General features: G+C 35.4%; 1 protein-coding gene across 1 annotated transcript in view; it reads right to left on the bottom strand.

Moving 5' to 3' along the window:
• Positions 1–1052: 1052 nt before the first annotated feature.
• The window catches only part of LOC106874364 (rab3 GTPase-activating protein catalytic subunit), a 48700-nt gene continuing 28927 nt past the window's right edge, over positions 1053–20825 (bottom strand). The window contains exons 17-24 of the mRNA XM_014922077.2: positions 19354–19904; positions 17045–17126; positions 14854–14959; positions 13159–13280; positions 10351–10447; positions 9791–9891; positions 7686–7904; positions 1053–6652 (exon numbers count right to left, since the gene is read on the bottom strand). Coding sequence (XP_014777563.1) covers positions 6401–6652; positions 7686–7904; positions 9791–9891; positions 10351–10447; positions 13159–13280; positions 14854–14959; positions 17045–17126; positions 19354–19904 — 1530 coding nt within the window. The 3' untranslated portion in view covers positions 1053–6400. The remainder of the gene's footprint in view (positions 6653–7685; positions 7905–9790; positions 9892–10350; positions 10448–13158; positions 13281–14853; positions 14960–17044; positions 17127–19353; positions 19905–20825) is intronic.

Raw genomic sequence — 20825 nt, 5'->3', positions numbered from 1 at the left:
TGCTAACTTGGTTACCTAGGTAACAGAAGATATCTACTACTCCTAAGGATCCCCCTGAGCATTTGAAGAAGTCTTGTCTGTGCATTTTTAGGGCTTATTGTACCTACACATTTATCACACACAAAGTCTGTTTTCTTTGTAAACCTTCATGTCGTACCACTACAGCTCTTATGTGTCCAAATCTTGCACTGGATACAACATATGTAGTTTCTTATATATCAAGTAGGCCATCTCCCTGAAGAGACTTGTGATTTGTCTGTCTGCTTACTAGGACTTTGGTCTTTGCTGAATTAAAGACTTTTAGGTTCCAGGCCTTGCTTCCACACCTGAAATTTCTTCTCTCTCTCTCATATATGTCCCATTCAAGATATTTGATTCCTCTCCTGTATATATTTCCTCTCTAAAGTGGCAAGCTGGCAAAATTGTTACTATGCTGGAGGCATTTCATCTGCCTTTATAGTCTGAGTTCAAATTTCTCTGAGGTCAACTTTGCCTTTCATCCTTTCAGGGTTCATAAAATAAGTACCAGTTGAGCACTGGAACTGATGTAATCAACTTACCCCAGTCTCTGAAATTACTGGCCTTCTACCAAAATTTGAAATCTGAGGTTCTGTAATAGCCAAACCCCAGGCCTTCCTACCCATCTTTTTTTTTAAATTCCCTTTTGATTTCCTTTCTCCATCATCATTCCTGCACATGTGGATGCTGAATGGCTATCCTATCAGTCATCCCTGTTTCAGAGAGCATGCTGCAAGCTCTCATCAGCACTGATCATATCTGATGCCTAAACTATAAAAATAAACATGCCAAGGAGGGACCCTCTACGAGGTCACTCAACATGCTAAAAATTACAGCCAAATATCTTACAAACAACACCCTACCATGTCAGAACGGAAGAAAACACATTGAATAGTGTAGATCTGAATACATACTACCTTAAAAAGACTAAGTACTTAGTGTGAATATTGTTCATCACAAGTTTCCAAGATCAAATCTTGATTTGGGCTTAAATCAGAACATTTTTTTAAGGAAAAAAAAGACAAAAAGTAAAGTTTTGAAAATAAGAGAAACAAGAATTTTATTTACATAATTTTGAAATAAACACTGAGTAATAATCATTTTATCATTTGTAGAGATGGAGAGGGTTTGCAACACAATGAATAGCATTAAAAAATAGAAAGAATTTAAATCCTAACTGAATTTAATGTTTTATTTATACATAAACTGGTAAACCTACACTGGATATTTCATCCCACCAAAATAGATACAGTACTATAAAACAGAGACAAGTTTCATGTTAGTGCAAATCCATGTACGCAAAGGCGAGTGTGTAAAAAAAATAAAATAAAAATGCAAATAGAATTTGCTAATAGGATTCATAAATGGTGTGACTAAGTTACGTCACAGTGCTGGATTCATAGACAGTGTGACTAAGTTACATCACAGTGGTATATTGAGTGAGATATATATATCTCCACTGTTTTAAGTTGAACAAATAAGAGAGGAGTACTTGATACATATAGTAGAGGATCAATTTCAATAAAAGAATTATACACACACACAACATAATTATATATACATGGATAGGAAATGAAATGAGGAAAAAAATCAATTGTTATGAACTTCATTAGCTTACAGATGTTTCTGCAATAAGATGCAGTGGACTCATAGTCAAGTGCCTGAATAATACCCTATAGCTTCATCAGAACCTTGAATAAGAAGTCTTGTTAAAGGCTCCTGCATCTTATTGCAGTTCATAACATAATGAAGTTCATAACATAACTTCTTTTTTTTCTTTGTCACCTCATTTTCTTATTACCGCTCTATACTCGTATATTGAGGTTGTTAGTCTCACAATGACTAAACAAAATATTAAAATATATAGAGAGATATAATACATAAATATATGTATGTAATAATCTGCATATATAAACATATAACACTAGATTAATAGATATGATAGACAGATGTGGTAGACATACAGACATATGACAGACAGACAGATATGATAGATATACCTCAGCAACTCAGATTTATAGATTGTTTAACACAAAGAGCACCAGATATTATATAGAAGGCAACCATATACAAGCTTTCTGCAACTTCTTCACAGCTTGTGAACATCTACTCTAGCTCTACTAATGTATAAATTGTGGCCTATAACTTGATGTTTCCAATTTATTTACAAAAGAAACTTCCAAACATATTAGAAATCCTGAATTACCACCCTGCATATAGATATTTACTCCATAACTTTCTATAAAAAAAAGAGAAAAAGCAACCATTGGTTGTATGTTTATTTACTATTTCATCTATAGAATATGAAGCATATTATAACTTTTTTTAGTTTTGATTTCTGATTATTCAATCCTCACTCTCTTCCCTGTGATCGGTGAGCAGGAAAAAATACTGAATGTAATCATTTAAAAATATTTTTAGTTTCTTTTTTACTTAATTTAAAATCATGTTTAGAAAAATAACATTTTGATTGAAAGGACAGCCTCAAATATTAACAATACTGTTACATGAACTTGCATTAAGAGTTTTTCCTATAAACAACCGATCAACAATCAAACTAATTATATCATAGCATTAAATCTATTTATTTTTACTGAAACTAAAATATTTAATCAATATGCTATATAATACATCACACATTCATACACACACACCAGGGTTGTCCTTAATTCGCAAGTGACTTGATTTGAGACAGTTTATTTAAACTGATGCCAATTACATTGTCTTAACACCATTTAAGAAGACACCAAATTTTTTAATATTAATGCTTGAAAATAGATGGAAAAGGAACAAAATAATCTTTATTAGTAGAGCAGCAACTCTTGAAAGTTAACCTCCTTAATTTCAAATGTTTATTGTGATATCAAGGAAGGAACTATACTTGATTGCAATTTTCTAAGTTGTTCCTTTTAGAAAATAACTGAATGACAACCTGTAATATATACTAGTAAATATTTGAAGCCCACTCACCCACACAAAAATGAGGACATCTATTTGGTAATCAGCCTGTAAGAAATAGCAAGCAAATCTTCCCTCAAATTACACTGTACCATGTTAAAATAAGACATGTATCCAGGATAATTTAGACACAAAAACAATAAAACATCAAGATGGGGTGATCAGAGCTTGAACAGCTTTCATTATAGATCTGTTCAAAGCTATACAACAACAATTAATAAATATGAGTGAGCAAACGAAAGATTTCTGGTTACCAGTTCAGCATCAGACTACCAACAAACCCTCATCACCATTTTTGACAAATGTGTTGTGAATAGAAAGACAAAGGCTGCAAAAGTACAAGATAAAAAAAAAGGTTGAAATGGAAGCCAAAAGAAATTGCTTTAGAAGATTAAAAGAAATAGCAGCATGTAGCATCACCATTACCAGTATTCCAGCTAATAACTCTCGTAGCTAAGCCAGAATTAAATGTATTATTACATGCTATCTTTTTGTATCACAAGACAAGAAAGAAACAGCAAATTTGGTGCAGATAGAAAATATAATTAACTCCGATACACAGTCTCAAGAAAATGCCAGATCTCTGCACAAACAGAATACATTTTTTATATACCGTAGACATTAATATTTTGTCTAATATTTATGATAAATGTGAAAATTTATAGTCATGCATATATATATATACACACACATTCATATATATTAGCATATATCTATGTCTATACATATATACATACACACATATACATTCATATATCTACATATTTATATACATAAACATATATCAATATACAGATGTTTGTGTGTATCCATATTTGTATATTATACATGTGTGTGTGTAAATATGCATACACATTTTTGTGTATACATGTATGTGTATATGCCTACATGTGTGTATGTATGTATGTATGTATACTATTCATACATATACAGTCCAAACCCCTCACATATACTCACACAAGGTCTTTATGTGAAATTATTAATCCAAATTTTCACTTCAAAGCTTTGATTCCACTAATGAAGTCATGTGCAGGCAATAAAACTGAGCAACTTTTTTTTTTTGTAGACCAATACCCTACTAATATCATAGGTGGATAATTATTAATTAGTATCAAAGTTGAGCAATATTATGTTGTTATATAAACAAATTGAGCAAGCATTTGCTCTTATTTTAAATCTAAATTGAGCAGTTAATTGAGCAGACATTCAAAAACAGGACTATTTTCTTTATGAATAGATAAAACAGACAACAGTACAGATACTATTCATGTATCTGGATAACATTTGTTTGCCACATAGTTTTCTGGCTCCTCTTCTAACATTGTAACAGAAGTGAAGTCTGAGAGAATTAAACTCAGCTTCATAGCATAGAGCCACAACACAACATATAAGATCTAAGATTCATGTTCACATCTTAGAAGCTCCAAGCATAGTTCTATATTTGAGATACATGTGTGTATGCATCTCTCTCTCCCTCTCCCTCTCTCTATATATATATAATATAGATTTAATCAAAAGATTAAATGTGGTACTTAAAATGTTTGTGGCACCAGAATTTGGTAGGGTAAAAAACAAAATCAAGAGATTTGGTGAATAAAATTTGAAGAAAAGCAACAAAAATGTATTAGGTTATAGCTGTACATACATCTCGTACAAACTTCATTTATATATGTAGTGAGAACACCACATATGCAGCTGAGGAGTACATTTTCATTGCACATCTTATGTGGTGTTCTCACTACATAAATAAATGAAGTTTGTACGAAATGTACGTACTGCTATAACCTAATACATTTTTGTTGCTTGTTGCTTTTCTTCAAATATATATATATATATACTCACACACAGAGACACATTGCTTAATGTCAGATAAATGAGAAAGGAGTACTCAATACACGACTATGATTTTCAATGTTTCATCTGAAGAGCACAGTAGTATGAAACTCAGGTCGCAAGACAAGCTCTCAGCTTCAGTTTTATAAAAAAATGTGTCTGAGTGTATGTATGCGTGCACATGTACATACAAAAATGCATGTATATAAATATATGTAAAGAGAGAGAGAGAGATATATAGAGAGATTAATGAGCAATATGACTGAGTAAAACTTCCATACATTTCAATAACAAAAAAAACAGCAATAATATTGATTTGTTACACTGATTGCAAATCCTCAATAGCACTTATACAGAGGGAGAATAACAATGAGACACTGTGATATCAGTGTCTTATTCAACAGCGTTAGTGACAGCTGAGACAACAACCATGAACTGAAACTAGGTCTCAGTCAGAAGCTAAATGCTACACTGGAAATCAGCCACCTTAAAACCTATATAAACTCTAATACTTGCATTCAACACTACTCATCATTTATACATCAAATACATCATCTATTACATATATATATGTGCATATATGTAGACACACAAATACCTGTGGAGTTAAGACACAGCCTTTTCCATAAGGTATATTTAAAGTGACAAGCAGAGAGTCTGTAAGCAATTCTATTATCTCCTAGTGTAGGAAGTGCTTTACATCCAACTGACATACTAATGATGTACACTGTTAGGAAATATGACTGTTTAATTAGTTGATAAATATTCCAGTCATTTGTTTAACCTCCAAAAATGTGTATATATATATATAAATACACACACACGCACACGTGTGTGTGTGTATACTCCCACATAAACACATGCCAATATGTATGTGTGTTTGTGTTAGCTTTCTGTATAACATTTTTTTTTTAAATTTTGCAATGCTAGCAAAAGTGTGGGGGAGGGACTTTTATTGGAGCAATTATTACAGTTTGTTACCTTTTTTAATACAAAGATGTAGAACCTGCCTTTATGTAGTAAATAGATAGGTAGGCAGAGAAAGACAAGGAAGATTCAAAGCAAACTAAAGCAAATAGACTTATATATCTTTTCAAAAAATATGGCACCAATATCTGTAGTCTATAGCAAGGCTTAAACTCATTGACCTACATATATGTAAATTTTGTGTGTGTGTGTGCAAGTGTATGCATAAATCTCTTTAGCACTAACAAGAATGTATATCAGAGCATTTCAAAAAATATGTGGTTGTGTCAAAAAAATCAATTTTAGCAAAAGAAAGAAAAAGGTATTTATCAAAATAAAAATGTTCTTTTACATTCTCAGTTGGGTTTGGAAATAATCACAGAATAAAGTAAGTGGGAGAATAGAGGGAGGAGCACTTTTTGTATTTAACATTGAGCTGTAGAAATAATATGTTGCTATCATCTTTAACAAAAGGAAGATCTTGCTTCATTTAATAATTTGCTTTCATTTCAAAGTAAGATATCAACAAAAGGAAGAAGAATTTGTGACAAGATTTTTCATTTGTTTTCCCTCCCTTTCTTTTTTCTTTTTTTCTTTTATTTTTTTAAAGAGATTGAGACGGTGTTCATTCAAAAAGTGTATCAGAGGTGTAAGCACCAGCTAAACGATAATCTCCATCCACTAATACACAGTACATCCTCTGAGGAAGAGATCGAGAATAGGGAGCAGGCCTCGGAACTATGGTACGGAGGATGTATTCCCTCCCACTTGGTTCAGGAAAGTCAGGCACTGTACTTGGAGGTTTGTACTTCTCAGTTTCAGCATTGCCATTTGGTTGGTCTTCAGATGATTCATCTTCTAAAATAAGATGGGCTGCCTGAAATTTTTGAGATCAGGGAAAAAAATTAATATTAGGCATTTTATTTTCACCAATTACATGATTTTTTAAAAAGAATTCATTAACATAATCATGAGCATTACTATTATCGTTGTCATCTTACTCAAAATTACTTTTGACACCATAAGATTATTGTATAGCCTCCAAAATTGATACTCTCATAGTATCAGTTACTAAATAGAGCCAGTCTCATCTTCATTGCCACCTGCTGTTATCTACTCCCTTCCATAAAGAAGATAGTATTTAAAGTATATGTGCTTTTATTCTTGTTATATACACACACAGAGGTTTTCATGCTGATACAATTTTATAGCATAAAGAGAATGAGATAAATCTGTCCCAGTACTACTCTTGAGAAAACATTAGGTTAAGTAATGGAAATCACTAAATATTTCTGAGTAGCAACCAAATCATTATATTGTTGTTGCTTAGGCTCCATATCAACCCTGATCAAGGTGATTCAAGAGAAATTTGATTGCTATTTTTAGCAAGTCGGTAACCACATTGCAGCTCATTCATCAGTTTGATTTCCATGAAATGTTCAAGCCTGTGTTTTCATCAGTTGCACAGTAGTCAATGTTTCTAACATGTTAATAACAAGATAGCAGAAAGATAATAAAACTAAATACTGATTCTATTACTTCACCATTCTAATAATAATAATAATAATAATAAAACCCTTTCTACTAGAGGCACAATGCTTGAAATTTGGGGGGAGGGGCTTGTCAATTATATTGACCCTAGTTCTCAACTAGTACTTACTTCATCAACCCCAAAAGATGAAAGGCAAAGTCAACCTTGGTGGCATTTGAACTCCAAATATAAGGCTGAAAGAAATTCCACTAAGCATTTTGTACTGCATGCTAATAATTCTGCCAGCTCACTGCCTTAATAATAATAGTAATAATAATATTAATAATACTGATTTCTTACAGATTTACTTGAATTATTACATTACTCAGGGATAAATGTAAGCATAAAGAAAAAAAGAAAACCAAAGAAATTATCAAACCTTTTGAGCAGCAACAAACAATTTGTGTATTACAGAACCAGCAGGTCCATATGGACCTCCACGCACAATAACTTCTGACTGTTGCAAAAGGCTAGACACAAAGAGAGTGAGTTCTTCTTCAGCTTCTTTCTGTTCAAGCAAGTCTTTTGTGAATTTGTTTTTCAGGGACTTGGCACGGGCAATCACTGTTTCAGCTAATGAGATCATTTGGATCAGATCCTGGAGATGAAAAAAAAATACTTCTTGAACTGCCATTTAATCTTGAGGCACATAATACAAGTACTGAAATAAGATATACATTATGATAGGTAACTTTGTGAAAGGGACAGTGAGTCTCATAGTCCATTGGTTATCAGCTATACTTGTGGAAAGATTTGAATTTATAGAAGTGATAATGATTATTTAATGTCCAGTTTTCCATGCTCACATGGGCCAGAAGGAATTTTACTGAAGTGGATTTTCTATGGCCAGATGCCCTCCTTGTTGCCAACCTCCACCTGTTTCTAAATAAGGTAATATCTACCCCATATGATTTTATGGAAGATTGGGAACAAAGGACACCACTTACATGAAGAAAGTAATGCATGCATGTATGTATACATATATATGTATATATGAAAACAGCTACCAAATACATATATATATATATGAAAACAGCTACCAAATCATCATCATCGTTTAACGTCCGCTTTCCATGCTAGCATGGGTTGGACGATTTGACTGAGGACTGGTGGAACCCGAAGGCTACACCAGGCTCCAATCTGATTTGGCAGAGTTTCTACAGCTGGATGCCCTTCCTAACGCCAACCACTCCGAGTGTAGTAGGTGCTTTTACATGTCACCGGCACGAAGGCCAGTCAGGCGATACTGGCAATGGCCACGCTCAAAATGGTGTATTTTATGTGCCACCCGCACAAGAGCCAGTCCAGGGGCACTGGCAACGATCTCGCTCGAAAGTCTTTACGTATGCCATGGGCACAAGTGCCAGAAATGCGACGCTGGGCACAGATGCCATCCCAATTTCGCTTTCACTTGCTCCAATAAGTCTTCGCAAGCTGAGTTTCATATCCAATGAAGGAGACGACGTTGGCATGGGTGCCAGTTGTCGAATTTAGTTCGGTTTTGATTTCACTTGCCTCAACAGATCATCGCAAGCGGAGTTTAGTGTCCAATGAAGGAAAGGTACGCATAAGTGGGCTGGCTACACCCCTGGCAGAGGCCTTGGATTGAGGTCTCACTTGGCTTGCCGGGTCTTCTCATGCACAGCAAATATATATATAATATATACACCTGTTTTCAAAGTAATATTTCCCCATGATCAGATATGTTTTTCACGGAAGAATGGGAACAAACAATTTCACTTATATGACAATGATGCTCATTTACAGCTGTCATGTCTAGGCAAAGGTACATACATATGTATATACAATGTACAATGAGCTTCTTTCAGTTTCCATCTACCAAATCCACTCTAAAGGCTTTGGTTGGCCTGGAACTATAATAGAAGACACTTGCCCAAGGTGCCATGCAGTGTGACTGAACTCAAAATCACATGGTTAGGAAACAAGCTTCTTAAGCACACAGCCACACCTACACCTATATATATTGTTGTTGCTGGCACTCTGTCGCTAACGACGTCGAGGGTTCCAGTTGATCCAATCAACAGAACAGCCTGCTCGTGAAATTAATGTGCAAGTGGCTGAGAACTCCACAGACACATGTACCCTTAACATAGTTCTCGGGGATATTCAGCGTGACACAGTGTGACAAAACTGACCCTTTGAATTACAGGCACAACAGAAACAAGAAGTGAGAGAAAGTTATGGTGAAAGAGTACAGCAGGGTTCGCCACCATCCCCTGCCGGAGTCTCGTAGAGCTTTAGGTGTTTTCGCTCAATAAACACTCACAACGCCCGGTCTGGGAATCGAAACCGCAATCCTATGACGGCGACTCTGCTGCCCTAACCACTGGGCCATTGCGCCTCCACACCTATGTATATATATATACTTCCTTATAGGCAGAATTAACTTGTAGTACATAATGTTACATAACTCTCCAAGCAAAATAATCTGAACTAAGATATGAAAATTAGCAGTAACCTCACCTCATATTTCCGTACCCCAGGAGAGGTTGAACGGGTTACTTTTGCAGCTTTGGAAATAATTTGGTCAAGAAGTTGCTTCAATTTGGGAAACTCTTGGTCTTCTGCCAATAAACAAAGCACAAATCATAAAAATCATATGAATTACAAACCAATGAAGGAATCTTCACATAGTTGTTCAACTTGCTAAAAAGAGTAGCCACAGAGCTCTCAAATCAATCTTATAACCTTAAAAGTAGAATGACACATTGGATATTGTAGACTTACATACACTATGTCTTGTAAAATGATGGGATGCTCACAGTTGGAATGTCTTTTGCCACAGGTCACCTTGATCTGGTTGACCTGGGATCACACGTCATATTCTTCTGCAGTTTTATAATTTGTACCATTAATAACAATAGCTATGAGGTCTGTCCATGTCTATCATACTAACTATATGTCAAGAGAATTTTTCAGGATAAATGAGGCAACAGTAGTGTTTCTTTTCTTTAAAAAAAACCCACTAAGTTCTATAATCTACAGGTATTAATGGAACACAAATTATATAAAATTATATTTACCTTCTTGAATAATTTTCAGGATGGCAGTATGTGAAAGTACTGGTAACAGGTATTCAACAAGCTGAGGTGGTTTCAGAGACATCAAGAAATGAAGCACCTGTTGATGACAAACCCAAATCATGAGTGATATATGATATTTACAAAAGATGTAAGTGTTAAATTATGATAACAACTGTGTCCTTTTTATTACATATCTTCCTCTTCTGATTTACAAGATAACATTTTAACTTCCATTTCTTCTCCTTCCTTCCTATGACATCTCTGCATTTAGTTCTTGTGTTCTGTCTTCTCTCTTTCCTAGAAATGTATCCTTCTGAAACTCCCTCACTGTCTAATTCCTTCATAAACCTATGACATCCAAAATTTCAAAATGACTAACCATATTAGCTATATCTAATTGTATCTGTTATCCACTTAAGAAGAGCTTTGAAAGATTATAAGGAACTGGTCTTCTTGCAACTATAAATTTGGAACCCTTCATTATCATTGTTTTAATATCCGCTTTTCCAAACTTGCATGAGTTGGATTCGGTTTATTGACATAGATTTTCTGTAGCTGAATGCCCTTCCTGTCACCAATCCTTACTTGTTTCTGAGTAAGGTAATATTTTCTCATGGCCAGACATGTTTTCACAGAATATTGCATTCATTTACAACAACTATGCAATGTCAGGACAAGGAGACACAAATACACACTTACACATATGCATGCATACACACACACACACACATATGATGTGCTTCTTTCAATTTCCATCTACTAAATCCACTCACAAGGCTTAGTCAACCTGAGACTATAGTAGAAGACACTTGCCCAAGGTACCATGCAGTGAGACAGAACCTAAAACCATGTGGCTGAGAATCAAACTTCTTAACCAAACAGCTATGCTTGCAACTAAATGGTGATAACAATAAACAGTTTATGAATAAGAAATAATTCTTTAGGAAAGTTTTGTTAAGTGCCTTCTCAAGGACACAATACAACAGCCAGGTAAAGGATGATTTTAGAACTGAAACGTCAAAACGTGGTCAAAAGATAAATGAACAGAAATTAAAATAAAAAGGGAATAAATATTAGACATGGTGAATAAAAGTGATGGGAGGAAAGGAAACATGAAATGACATTTATTCGCTAAGTCAATTCTTCATTTACATAACAGATTAAAGGTGTTTGCTCACATTTTGGTAATCCCAGGTACTAAATCATTTGCCATCTTGAAGCATTTTTGCCTACACACATATACACACAAGATAACCTCTTAACTTCCTTCCTTCCTACTGTATCTCTGCACTTAGATCTTGTGTTGTTTTTTCTCTTCCCTAGAAATTTATCCTCCTGAAATTCCTTCACTGTCTAATTCTTTCATCAACCTATGACATCCAAAATTTCACAATGACTATCAACTATATTAATCTTCAGTATTTACTGGAAACTGGAACCTATGTATGCTCGCAACCATAAGCATGACTTACGTTGTTACTCATAGCATCACTCTCACCCAGAACTACTCATACTAAAACAGTGAAATAACAGATTCTCAGGATCTGGAAACAAGATAGAATTATTACAATTCTAAAACTCAACAAAAACCTCAAGCTGCACAGACCCCCACCACCACATGAAAATAATCACCTTCACAGACTACTCCAACAGCATTTGGAAAACACTGTCTCTCCCAATGATCCCAGGCAGACATAAACAACACAGTTGCAGCAGCAATTGTTGTACTATGACTCATGTCCACCTTGACGGCCCTCCCCACTGTTGCCACCTGCGGAATCCACAGGCATATGAAATTAGACTGGACAGCAGAAAAAGAGAGAACATGTCCAGACCATCATACTGCACTCCATAGACTTTATGTTGCAATGTGCAATCAGTAAGTTCACCGCATAAATGATTTGTGCAGACAACTGGCCTAACGGTAAGGATGTAGGGCTCACGATCATACGATATTGAATTCAGTTCCTAGACTGAGCAACACACTCATGTCCTTGAGCAAAACATATCCTTTTTGAGTAGCTGAAGTCTACTTGGCTGAAAATGAGTACCAGCCGAGTGCTGGTGCAATCCTCACTCTCTCCGGATGTCACGTCCTGAATGTCCTGCTTGATCAAGAGTGGGACAACCAAGAGGCATCTATGTTATGCAGACACCAAAAACAATCAGTGAAAGAATGGTACAAGCTACCAGGGTATACTCAATTGCAAGTAACAGCTGAACTTCCAAGCTTTAATTAACTAAAGAGCCATGCTCTTTATAGGAGGAAAGGTATGAAACTGTGACAAAAACATTAGTGGAATGAGTAAAGTAAAGCGAATTAATTTCAACCAGGAGATAAAAAGTAGCTCAGCATGAAGGAACTTTTCCCTTACTTTCCAAAGCTCAGCACTGTTATATGTCAAGTGTTTCATTATCCAAACAGAATAAGGATCCATACAACCAGTGTTCATCTCTGGATTCCAAAACACAAAACAACAGATAACTATATAACTGTATAGGCTGCCAAACTTATCACAAATAGCTTTTCCTATTGGACTAACTGAACACAGTACTTCAAGCCAACAAATCACTGGTCAATTCCAGTGTTGCCAATGCATAGAACAGTAAGTTATAACCACCATAATAACTATTTGGAGCAAGGTGAACTCAGCCACTGAGAGTTGTCTTGAGCAATGAAGAGATATAAACTGTTGACTTCTTAGCAGGGTGCTTTGTACTCTATCAACTCAACCATTTCTAATTATCCCTAACACAGAAATAAAATATAACAAAAGTTGGGTTCTTTTTTAACCAACAAAAACTTACCTTCTCTGCTTCTTTAGTATCATCAAAAAGTCGCTTTTGTCTATGTGAAGGTACAGCACGAGCCCCTTGCCAAACTTCTGACCACATATTCCCAGGAATCTTCATTCTTTGACTCAACTGGCCTAAAAATGAAAACATTAAATATTGCACAAATCAGTATAACAATACAACCAAAATTACTGTATGCTTATTCTGGAGCCAAACATACAGGTCGAACAAAAATTTCAAACAGTCCACTGAGAGAGCCCCTATGCAGTCATTGACCCTGCAAGAAATGCCAGTCGAATACAAGGGAGAATCATCTTGTTCAAAATAGCAGTCAAATTCCCTTCAAAATACACCCAATCATTTTAAAAAGAGAATATACAGTTAAAGGAAGGCCAGGAAGAGAATTAATAGGCATCGTTTGCTGGAAATGTGACAAGCAAATCCAAATTTTAAGTGACACCACAATTACATCAACAACAAAAATAATGATTTCTTTTATTGGCCATTCATAAGAGCCCCATACATTGAGAACAGTACAAAAGACAACTGCAAACTAGAAATAGTAAGGCATTTACACTGAGTAAACAAGTGAGATCAAAAATATCTCAAAAGGAACATGAATAAAAAATAAAACAGAAAAAAACAAAATAATAAAATCACCAAAATAGCAGGGTGTGGGGGCAATTAGGTAAGGTATATCAGAGCTTCTCCACACAACCCTCGCATTACCCTAAGGCAAGTTCCTTCTCTCAGTTTTTGCTGCCAGCCATTAGCCACATAATTAGAGCAAGCCCGTTTAGGCATACCAATTTCACCACTTTAATAAATTTTATGAAAGGTGGGTTAGAGAGAATACTTGAAGTTGATGAAAGTATGCCCCAAGGAGACCAGCTGTGTCCTCAATCCTTTCAACTACATTTATACAAATTCCTTTGCCACACCCACCAAGTAATGGAAAACTACCGACTCTTCTTTGTCAAAAGGAGTGAGTTGATCTTCAGAACAGACTCAACAGATAGCCAAATCTGTACCCCTACATGACAATTGTTCAACATAAACCCACAAATCAGCAATATGTGCAGGACAGTTTTGTCACTTTATATATACCTCAGATGAGTCTGATAATTCTGGACAAGGCCAAAGACTTTAGAAAATTATCCATAATTCCCAACTGAAACTCCTTCAAGAAAGACAACACAGACTGTCCTCGCTGATGCTCAGAATCACATCATTATTCAGATTCTCCTTAATCCTCATTAAACTTTAAAATATGTGTGTTTCGTCATCTTCTATCTGCATTGCTGCAGATAGAATGCAATGACATCAGGCAATAACAACATTACATGTGGTCTCAGGTTCCATCCCACTGTGTGGCACCATGTGCAAGTGCCTTCTACTATAGCCTATGAGTGGATTTTGTAGATGAAAAATGGAAGAAGCTTATCACACACATACATATATAGATAGATATGCATATGTTTGTATAATTCCTTGCCTTGATATCACTTGAGACATTGTCCATTTCTAGTCTTCCATGAAAAATGTCTGGCCATGGGGAAATATTAGCTTCCTTGGAAGCAGGTGACAGTTAGCAGCAGGAAAGGCATCCAGCAAAAGAAAACCTGCCTCAACAAATTCTGACTGACCCAAGCAAGAATGGAAAAGTGAACATTAAGTGAAGATGATAATGTTTCTTATTTCATTTACCTTTAACAACAACAACACCACCATTCTCATCAACTTGTTCATCAACCCAATCACGAGGTGAATACCATCGGACAAAGTCTTCTAACATACATCCAGGGTTTGCAGCCTGCAAAATAATTAAGATATATTTTTAATATAGGATGCAGTTACCAAATTTGACAGATTCTGATAAGAGAATAAAAAGAAGTCGTTTTAGTTCCTTTAAGATTTTTAAATAAGTGAAAATAGAATTAAAAGGAAATAGCTTTAATATTACATTAAAAAAACTTTGTTTGAAAAATCATGAATAATTTTTAAAAATAGATGTTAGAAATGATGTAAATTGATGAAGAAGGTCAAAATAATTACTGTAATTCTTTTAGATTAAAACTTTATATAGATTCATTCATCTTGGACCAGAGTTAACTTCCACCAGAATCAACTTTCATCTAACTGGATCAATAAAAATGAGTAACTGCAATTATGTGATGTCAGTTCAGTCAGTTATACAACTCTCTTACAAAAAAAACAGTATGGTCTTATGACTCAAGGAGTAATTCTTATTAGGAAGAAGAATAGGATGTGTTGAATGGTTATATTACAAAGTAGAATAATATGACTTAGACAAATAACATTACCATATTTATCATAGTCTAAATAATCAAACATACAAACTGATTTGTTATTCAAAAGCATACATTTAGTCATAAAACACGCGTTTCAAATATTTATTTTCCTTTAAATTTATAATTGCAAATCATGTTATCCGTGTCAAAAATAATGATTTACCTCTTTTTAACAGAAACAAGGCCAATCTTTATGAAGAAGAGTATGAAAATCACCTGAGTTGACTCAGTATATCTCTCTACACTACAGATGTTATCCAAGAGAAAGGCAAAGACTAATACAACTTGGCACCTCATTTCTACAGCTGAGCGAACTGGAGCAACGTAAAATAAAGTATTTTGCTCAAGAACACGACACACAACCCAGTCAAGGAATTGAACTCACAACTTCGTGATTGTAAGCCCACTACTCTAACTACTGAGCCATGCACCTTCAATAATATATATATATATATATATATATATATATATATATATAGTGTGAACTGAAAACTTCATTAGCCCTTACTCAAAGTTTCATCTTCTTTGATGAAATTTTGTTATCCCTCTCTTCTCTTCACCATATTTTATGCCTTTATCATTTTCACACTATACAGAAGCTGGCATGCAAGCAAAGATGTGATTGTGAGATCAAGAAATGGCTATTTTGTGAAAAATGCACCCAGTACACTCAGTAAAGTGCAAAGACCCTTTAGTCTTCTAGAAGACATGGCATCTCACTAGTGCTGGTGCTACAAAAAAAAAGCAGCCAGTACCTTTTGTAAAGTGATTGGTGTTAAGAAAGATATCCTGCTGTAGAAATCAAGCCAAAAATAAAACTTCAGTAAGACAAGACTCCACATGTGAACACACAACTGACTGTAATGTCCTGTCCAACCCATATCAGTATGGAAAGAAGATGTAAAACAATGATGATGATCACATTAGTGAGTCTTATATTTTGAAGTCACTTGTAACACATTCCTGATTAAGTAAGGTTGTTAATCCATCCCCCCAGCCTTTCCAAATTGCAGCTAAAACATAAAAGATTAATTAAAGATTGCTTGAAGATTAGGGCAAGAAACTCAGAGCAATGGTTAGTGTAGTTTTTAGAATACAATATGTAAGATGAAACACTACAAAATGTATTGCATACTCTTTTCTTTTTTCATCCTTTGTGTTCACATGTTACTTTGTACTTTAACACATACTAAAAGTTCTACACAACCTCTGTCCATCAGCTTTCACTTACAAAGTTTTGGTCAACCCAAGAAAACACTTGCCAAAAGTACTGCAGAGAGGGATTGAACCCAAAACTGCATGCTTGCAAAACAAAAATAATTAATTCTTGGCCATGGCTATGTTGGTACCATATTCTAGCAGAAATATCTCAAATTTCACTCCTACATGCTTCAGCTATAATTTGAAAAGGAATTAATAAGATTTCTTTACTAGGAATGTGATACAAGTGAATCTAAACAAGAACTGTACTTCAGTAATGTGATGTTGCTAATATTAAAAATTATTATAATTAGTCTCATTTGTTTCTTCTGTAATCAAAAGACAAAACAATTATAAAAAAAATAAATTAATGAAATTTACATCACCTTAAAAGATTCCATATCAGATAGTAGACAAGCACTCTGCATCCTGGCTCTTAGTTGGGACCCCTCAGCTGATGAACCCAGTCTGCAAGAAATAAACACATGAAGCATTAACAGATTATAATCTTGTCTGTCGGTATGAACATGCTGAATGGTATTCACTTTTGACTTGGCAGAAGAACCAACTTTTTGTCAGAAAAATGGAAAACTAAACATTGAAACTGAGAAGATGAAATAAATAGTTGAATATAACTTAATGTGAATTTAGAAGAAACAGAAGGCCACACGAAGAACTACAGCACATATAGTTTATACATTTGTACTAGTTCTCTATTTCTTCTATGAATCAAAATTGTTTTAATAAAATCAGTTGTTTGCTCTATTCTTATTTTCTTAATTAGCTAATAAATATAAACACTGTTCTTCTATACTAAAGTAACCTTATAAGAAAAATTGTAGTTCAAGAACCAGTGATTTATGCAAATATAACTATAAAGTATAACATAGAGTCATTATGAGAGTAAATTTGAACTTATCTTATCGAATAAATGTTATATGTTTCAATTAGAAAATTAATTTATAAAAAGACCAGAAAATATTAAGTATAGCAGAGTCAATAAGGGAGACAACTTTCTTCATCAACACTGAAAATTCCATCACTTTATATAACATAACATAAATTGTTTTTAACTCGAAGCACAATGTCACAAACTGTGCTAGAGGATATAGAGCATTATATCGATTCTGCTTGACTAGTACTTATTCACTAACCTCCAAATGAACAGCAAAGTCGATTTTGGTGGAGTTCAAATTAAGAGCGTAAATAAACACAAGTAAATACCAATAAGATTTTCGTCTGATGCCCTACAGATCCTGATGATCCAATCACAAGAGGTAGTTATGATGTTTGTGCTTTGAAAAGGAGATAAACAATGTAATGTAAATGGAAGATCAAAACCAAACTCTTATCTCTATTTACCTGGAATTATGACTACAACCAGAATTAAGAAAACTTTGAACCAACAAAATTTTTCCTTGTAACTTAAGATCAGTTTGCTGCCATATACCGAATTATGGATGCAGGACATGGCATTAAACGAAATCCTGCTGTAAAAAGAAACCCCAATACCAACTGTTTATATAAAAAAAACTCGTTCCTACCCACCTTGTATTCTGAAGGTCCACCCTGACATATGACCCCTACCAATTTTCTCACTTTCCAGCTTCATCCAATTATTCCTAATCTCTCTTCTAAAATGTGAGTAAGTTGCAAGGCTACACACAGCAAGAAACGTGTTCTGTTCTGGAGCCTTTTCTTTTATACTTTACCCATCTTTATACTGCAACTCCAAGCATAAAGTTGCAACCTCGCTCGTGCAAGTGGAACAAAAAAAGTATCCAGTGCATGCTGTAAAATGCTTTGCATATCTGAGCAAGAGGACAAAGGTTTGGGTCGTCAGGTTTCTGGATATTCCTGTCTTGCTTTACAGTTGGGTGACTTAGACACTGTCTGGAGCCCTTTGGAACTGCCTGAACTCCTTAGGAACCAGGATACTTAGCAGGATTATGGACTGCCATTGGTTGGATTTCATATTCAACCAACAACTATACTCAGAAACTGGGATGCATCATGCTACCTGTATGACGCATGACTGTTTGGTCATGATGCTTGGTTTTTCTGAGTCGGATTCTGCATACCATCTTCCCTTTTCTGAGGATCCAACTGGGGTGACGGCTCGAGTTGGTCACCTACCTCACGGTCATGACAGATGAGGAGGTATCTAGCAAAGACGGGCACTGACTGGATCACTGCTCAGAGTGTCACCCAGGATGACCTGAGCAGATCCCAACAAAATGGTGGATGTAGCAATACACAGCAATGGTGCATGCCCCACTGACCCAACCTCAGATGCCCTTCCTGTCACCAACTCTCGCTTGTTTCCAAGCAAGGTAATATTTTCCCATAGCTAGACATGTAGAAGACAGAAAATTAACAATCTCACTTGTAATGACAATAATGCTCATTACAATCATCATGTGATGTCTAGACAAAGGGAAACACACATACATATATATGACCAGCTTCTTTCAGTTTCTGTCCAAATCTACTCACAAGGCATTGGTTGGCCAGGGGTTATAGTAGAAAACATTTGGCCAAGCTGCCACACAGTGGGACTGGGAAACAAGCTTCTCATCCACACAGCCATGCTTACATGATAACAATAAACAACTAATATCAACAGTGAATAAAAAAAAATGCAAATTCTTTTTTCTTTGCGAAAGTTTCTTAAAAAAACGAAAATACAACTTACCTGGCAAGAACTTCTGCATGTTCCTCAAGCATATCTTCAGTCATAGGGGCAGGTTCTTGTGTCACAGGAATATACAGCTGTTCATTAATGTTTAAAAGCTTAGCATTGCCAAATACCCGCAAGCGACCCTCGGGTTCAGTTGAAACGTAAGACTCTCCACCTAGATCTTTGCCATTCCCCTTACTCTTGCCTCCTGCTGCATCAGCAGGAAAACCGGACTCACTCTCATCTTCCATCTCTACGTCTTCAGACTTAGAAGCTTCTTTTTGGTGTTCATCACAGTCAAAGAATTCTTCATCACTTCCTGAATAACTATCGATACTAGCTGAAGTCCGAGAGTCTGGTCGCATCAGATTATGTTTCATCAATGGTGAAAGCCGACTGTGCATTTCTGCTGCTAACATACTGTGACGTGGAGAATCCCAAGGACTATCTTCCCCACTGCTATGACGATTATGATGAGGTGATGAGTTTTGTGGACTCCCTGCTCGAGCATTCTCCAATGACTGCATTTCTCGCTTCCTTCTTTTTTCAATACAGCAATTTAGCATCTACAAACATTCAATTCAGAAATGACAATAAGGAATTATGTTACATATAAAAGTTTACTGAACAATGTTGAGGCAAATAACAAGCTTGCTAATGTAAACCTTATCATTTTGGCCTTTCAGTAGCTTAATACTGACAGGGGTCATATACACCTACAGCAGACTGCATTTCCTCATTAGTAGAGACAGAATCTCCTTCAGTGAGGCAGAAATTGTATGGATCCAATGAATCAGTTTGTTGAAGCTTGCATCCACCGCATACCAACTTCCTGCAATTCAAAGCTGGTAATTTTTATCATTGAGGTTTACTCCTCTAGATATGTTTGGTCCAGGACTGTTTATTTTTATATTCACCGCTAACCTTTATATCTGAAGGCCTTTCCCCTATCCGCCACTAGAACACCCGGAGGATGATAGAGCAAGAAGTGTGAAAGGTAGACTTTGTTGCTGCACCCGAGACTAGAACCTGACCATAATGATAAATAGTAATTGCTAATGTAAGTTCTAAACCATAGCTGATTAGGATGAAAAGATGTTGGACTATTGGAGTCCCAAGAGCTACAATTAACATTCCAGTAATCAATGTTGCACAGGATGTGTTAAAGACACCTAACTTTCACTGCCTCAGTTCAGTTAACTGTGTATATGTACCACATAACATAAGAAGTGAGGCCTTGGAAGCTGTGGTTTTCATGCTTTATACCCAAATGCAACATAAATGAAACAAAATAGGTACAATGAACTACTTACTCTTTACTCTTTTACTTGTTCCAGTCATTTGACTGCGGCCATGCTGGAGCACCGCCTTTAGTCGAGCAAATCGACCCCAGGACTTATTCTTTGTAAGCCTAGTACTTATTCTATTGGTCTCTTTTGCCGAACCGCTAAGTTACGGGGACGTAAACACACCAGCATCAGTTGTCA

Source organism: Octopus bimaculoides, chromosome 1, assembly GCF_001194135.2.
Source record: "Octopus bimaculoides isolate UCB-OBI-ISO-001 chromosome 1, ASM119413v2, whole genome shotgun sequence".
In the NCBI taxonomy this organism is placed as follows: Eukaryota; Metazoa; Mollusca; class Cephalopoda; order Octopoda; family Octopodidae; genus Octopus; species Octopus bimaculoides.
The sequence above is the reverse complement of the archived record's forward strand: the minus strand, read 5'-3'. Positions and strand labels throughout refer to the sequence as shown.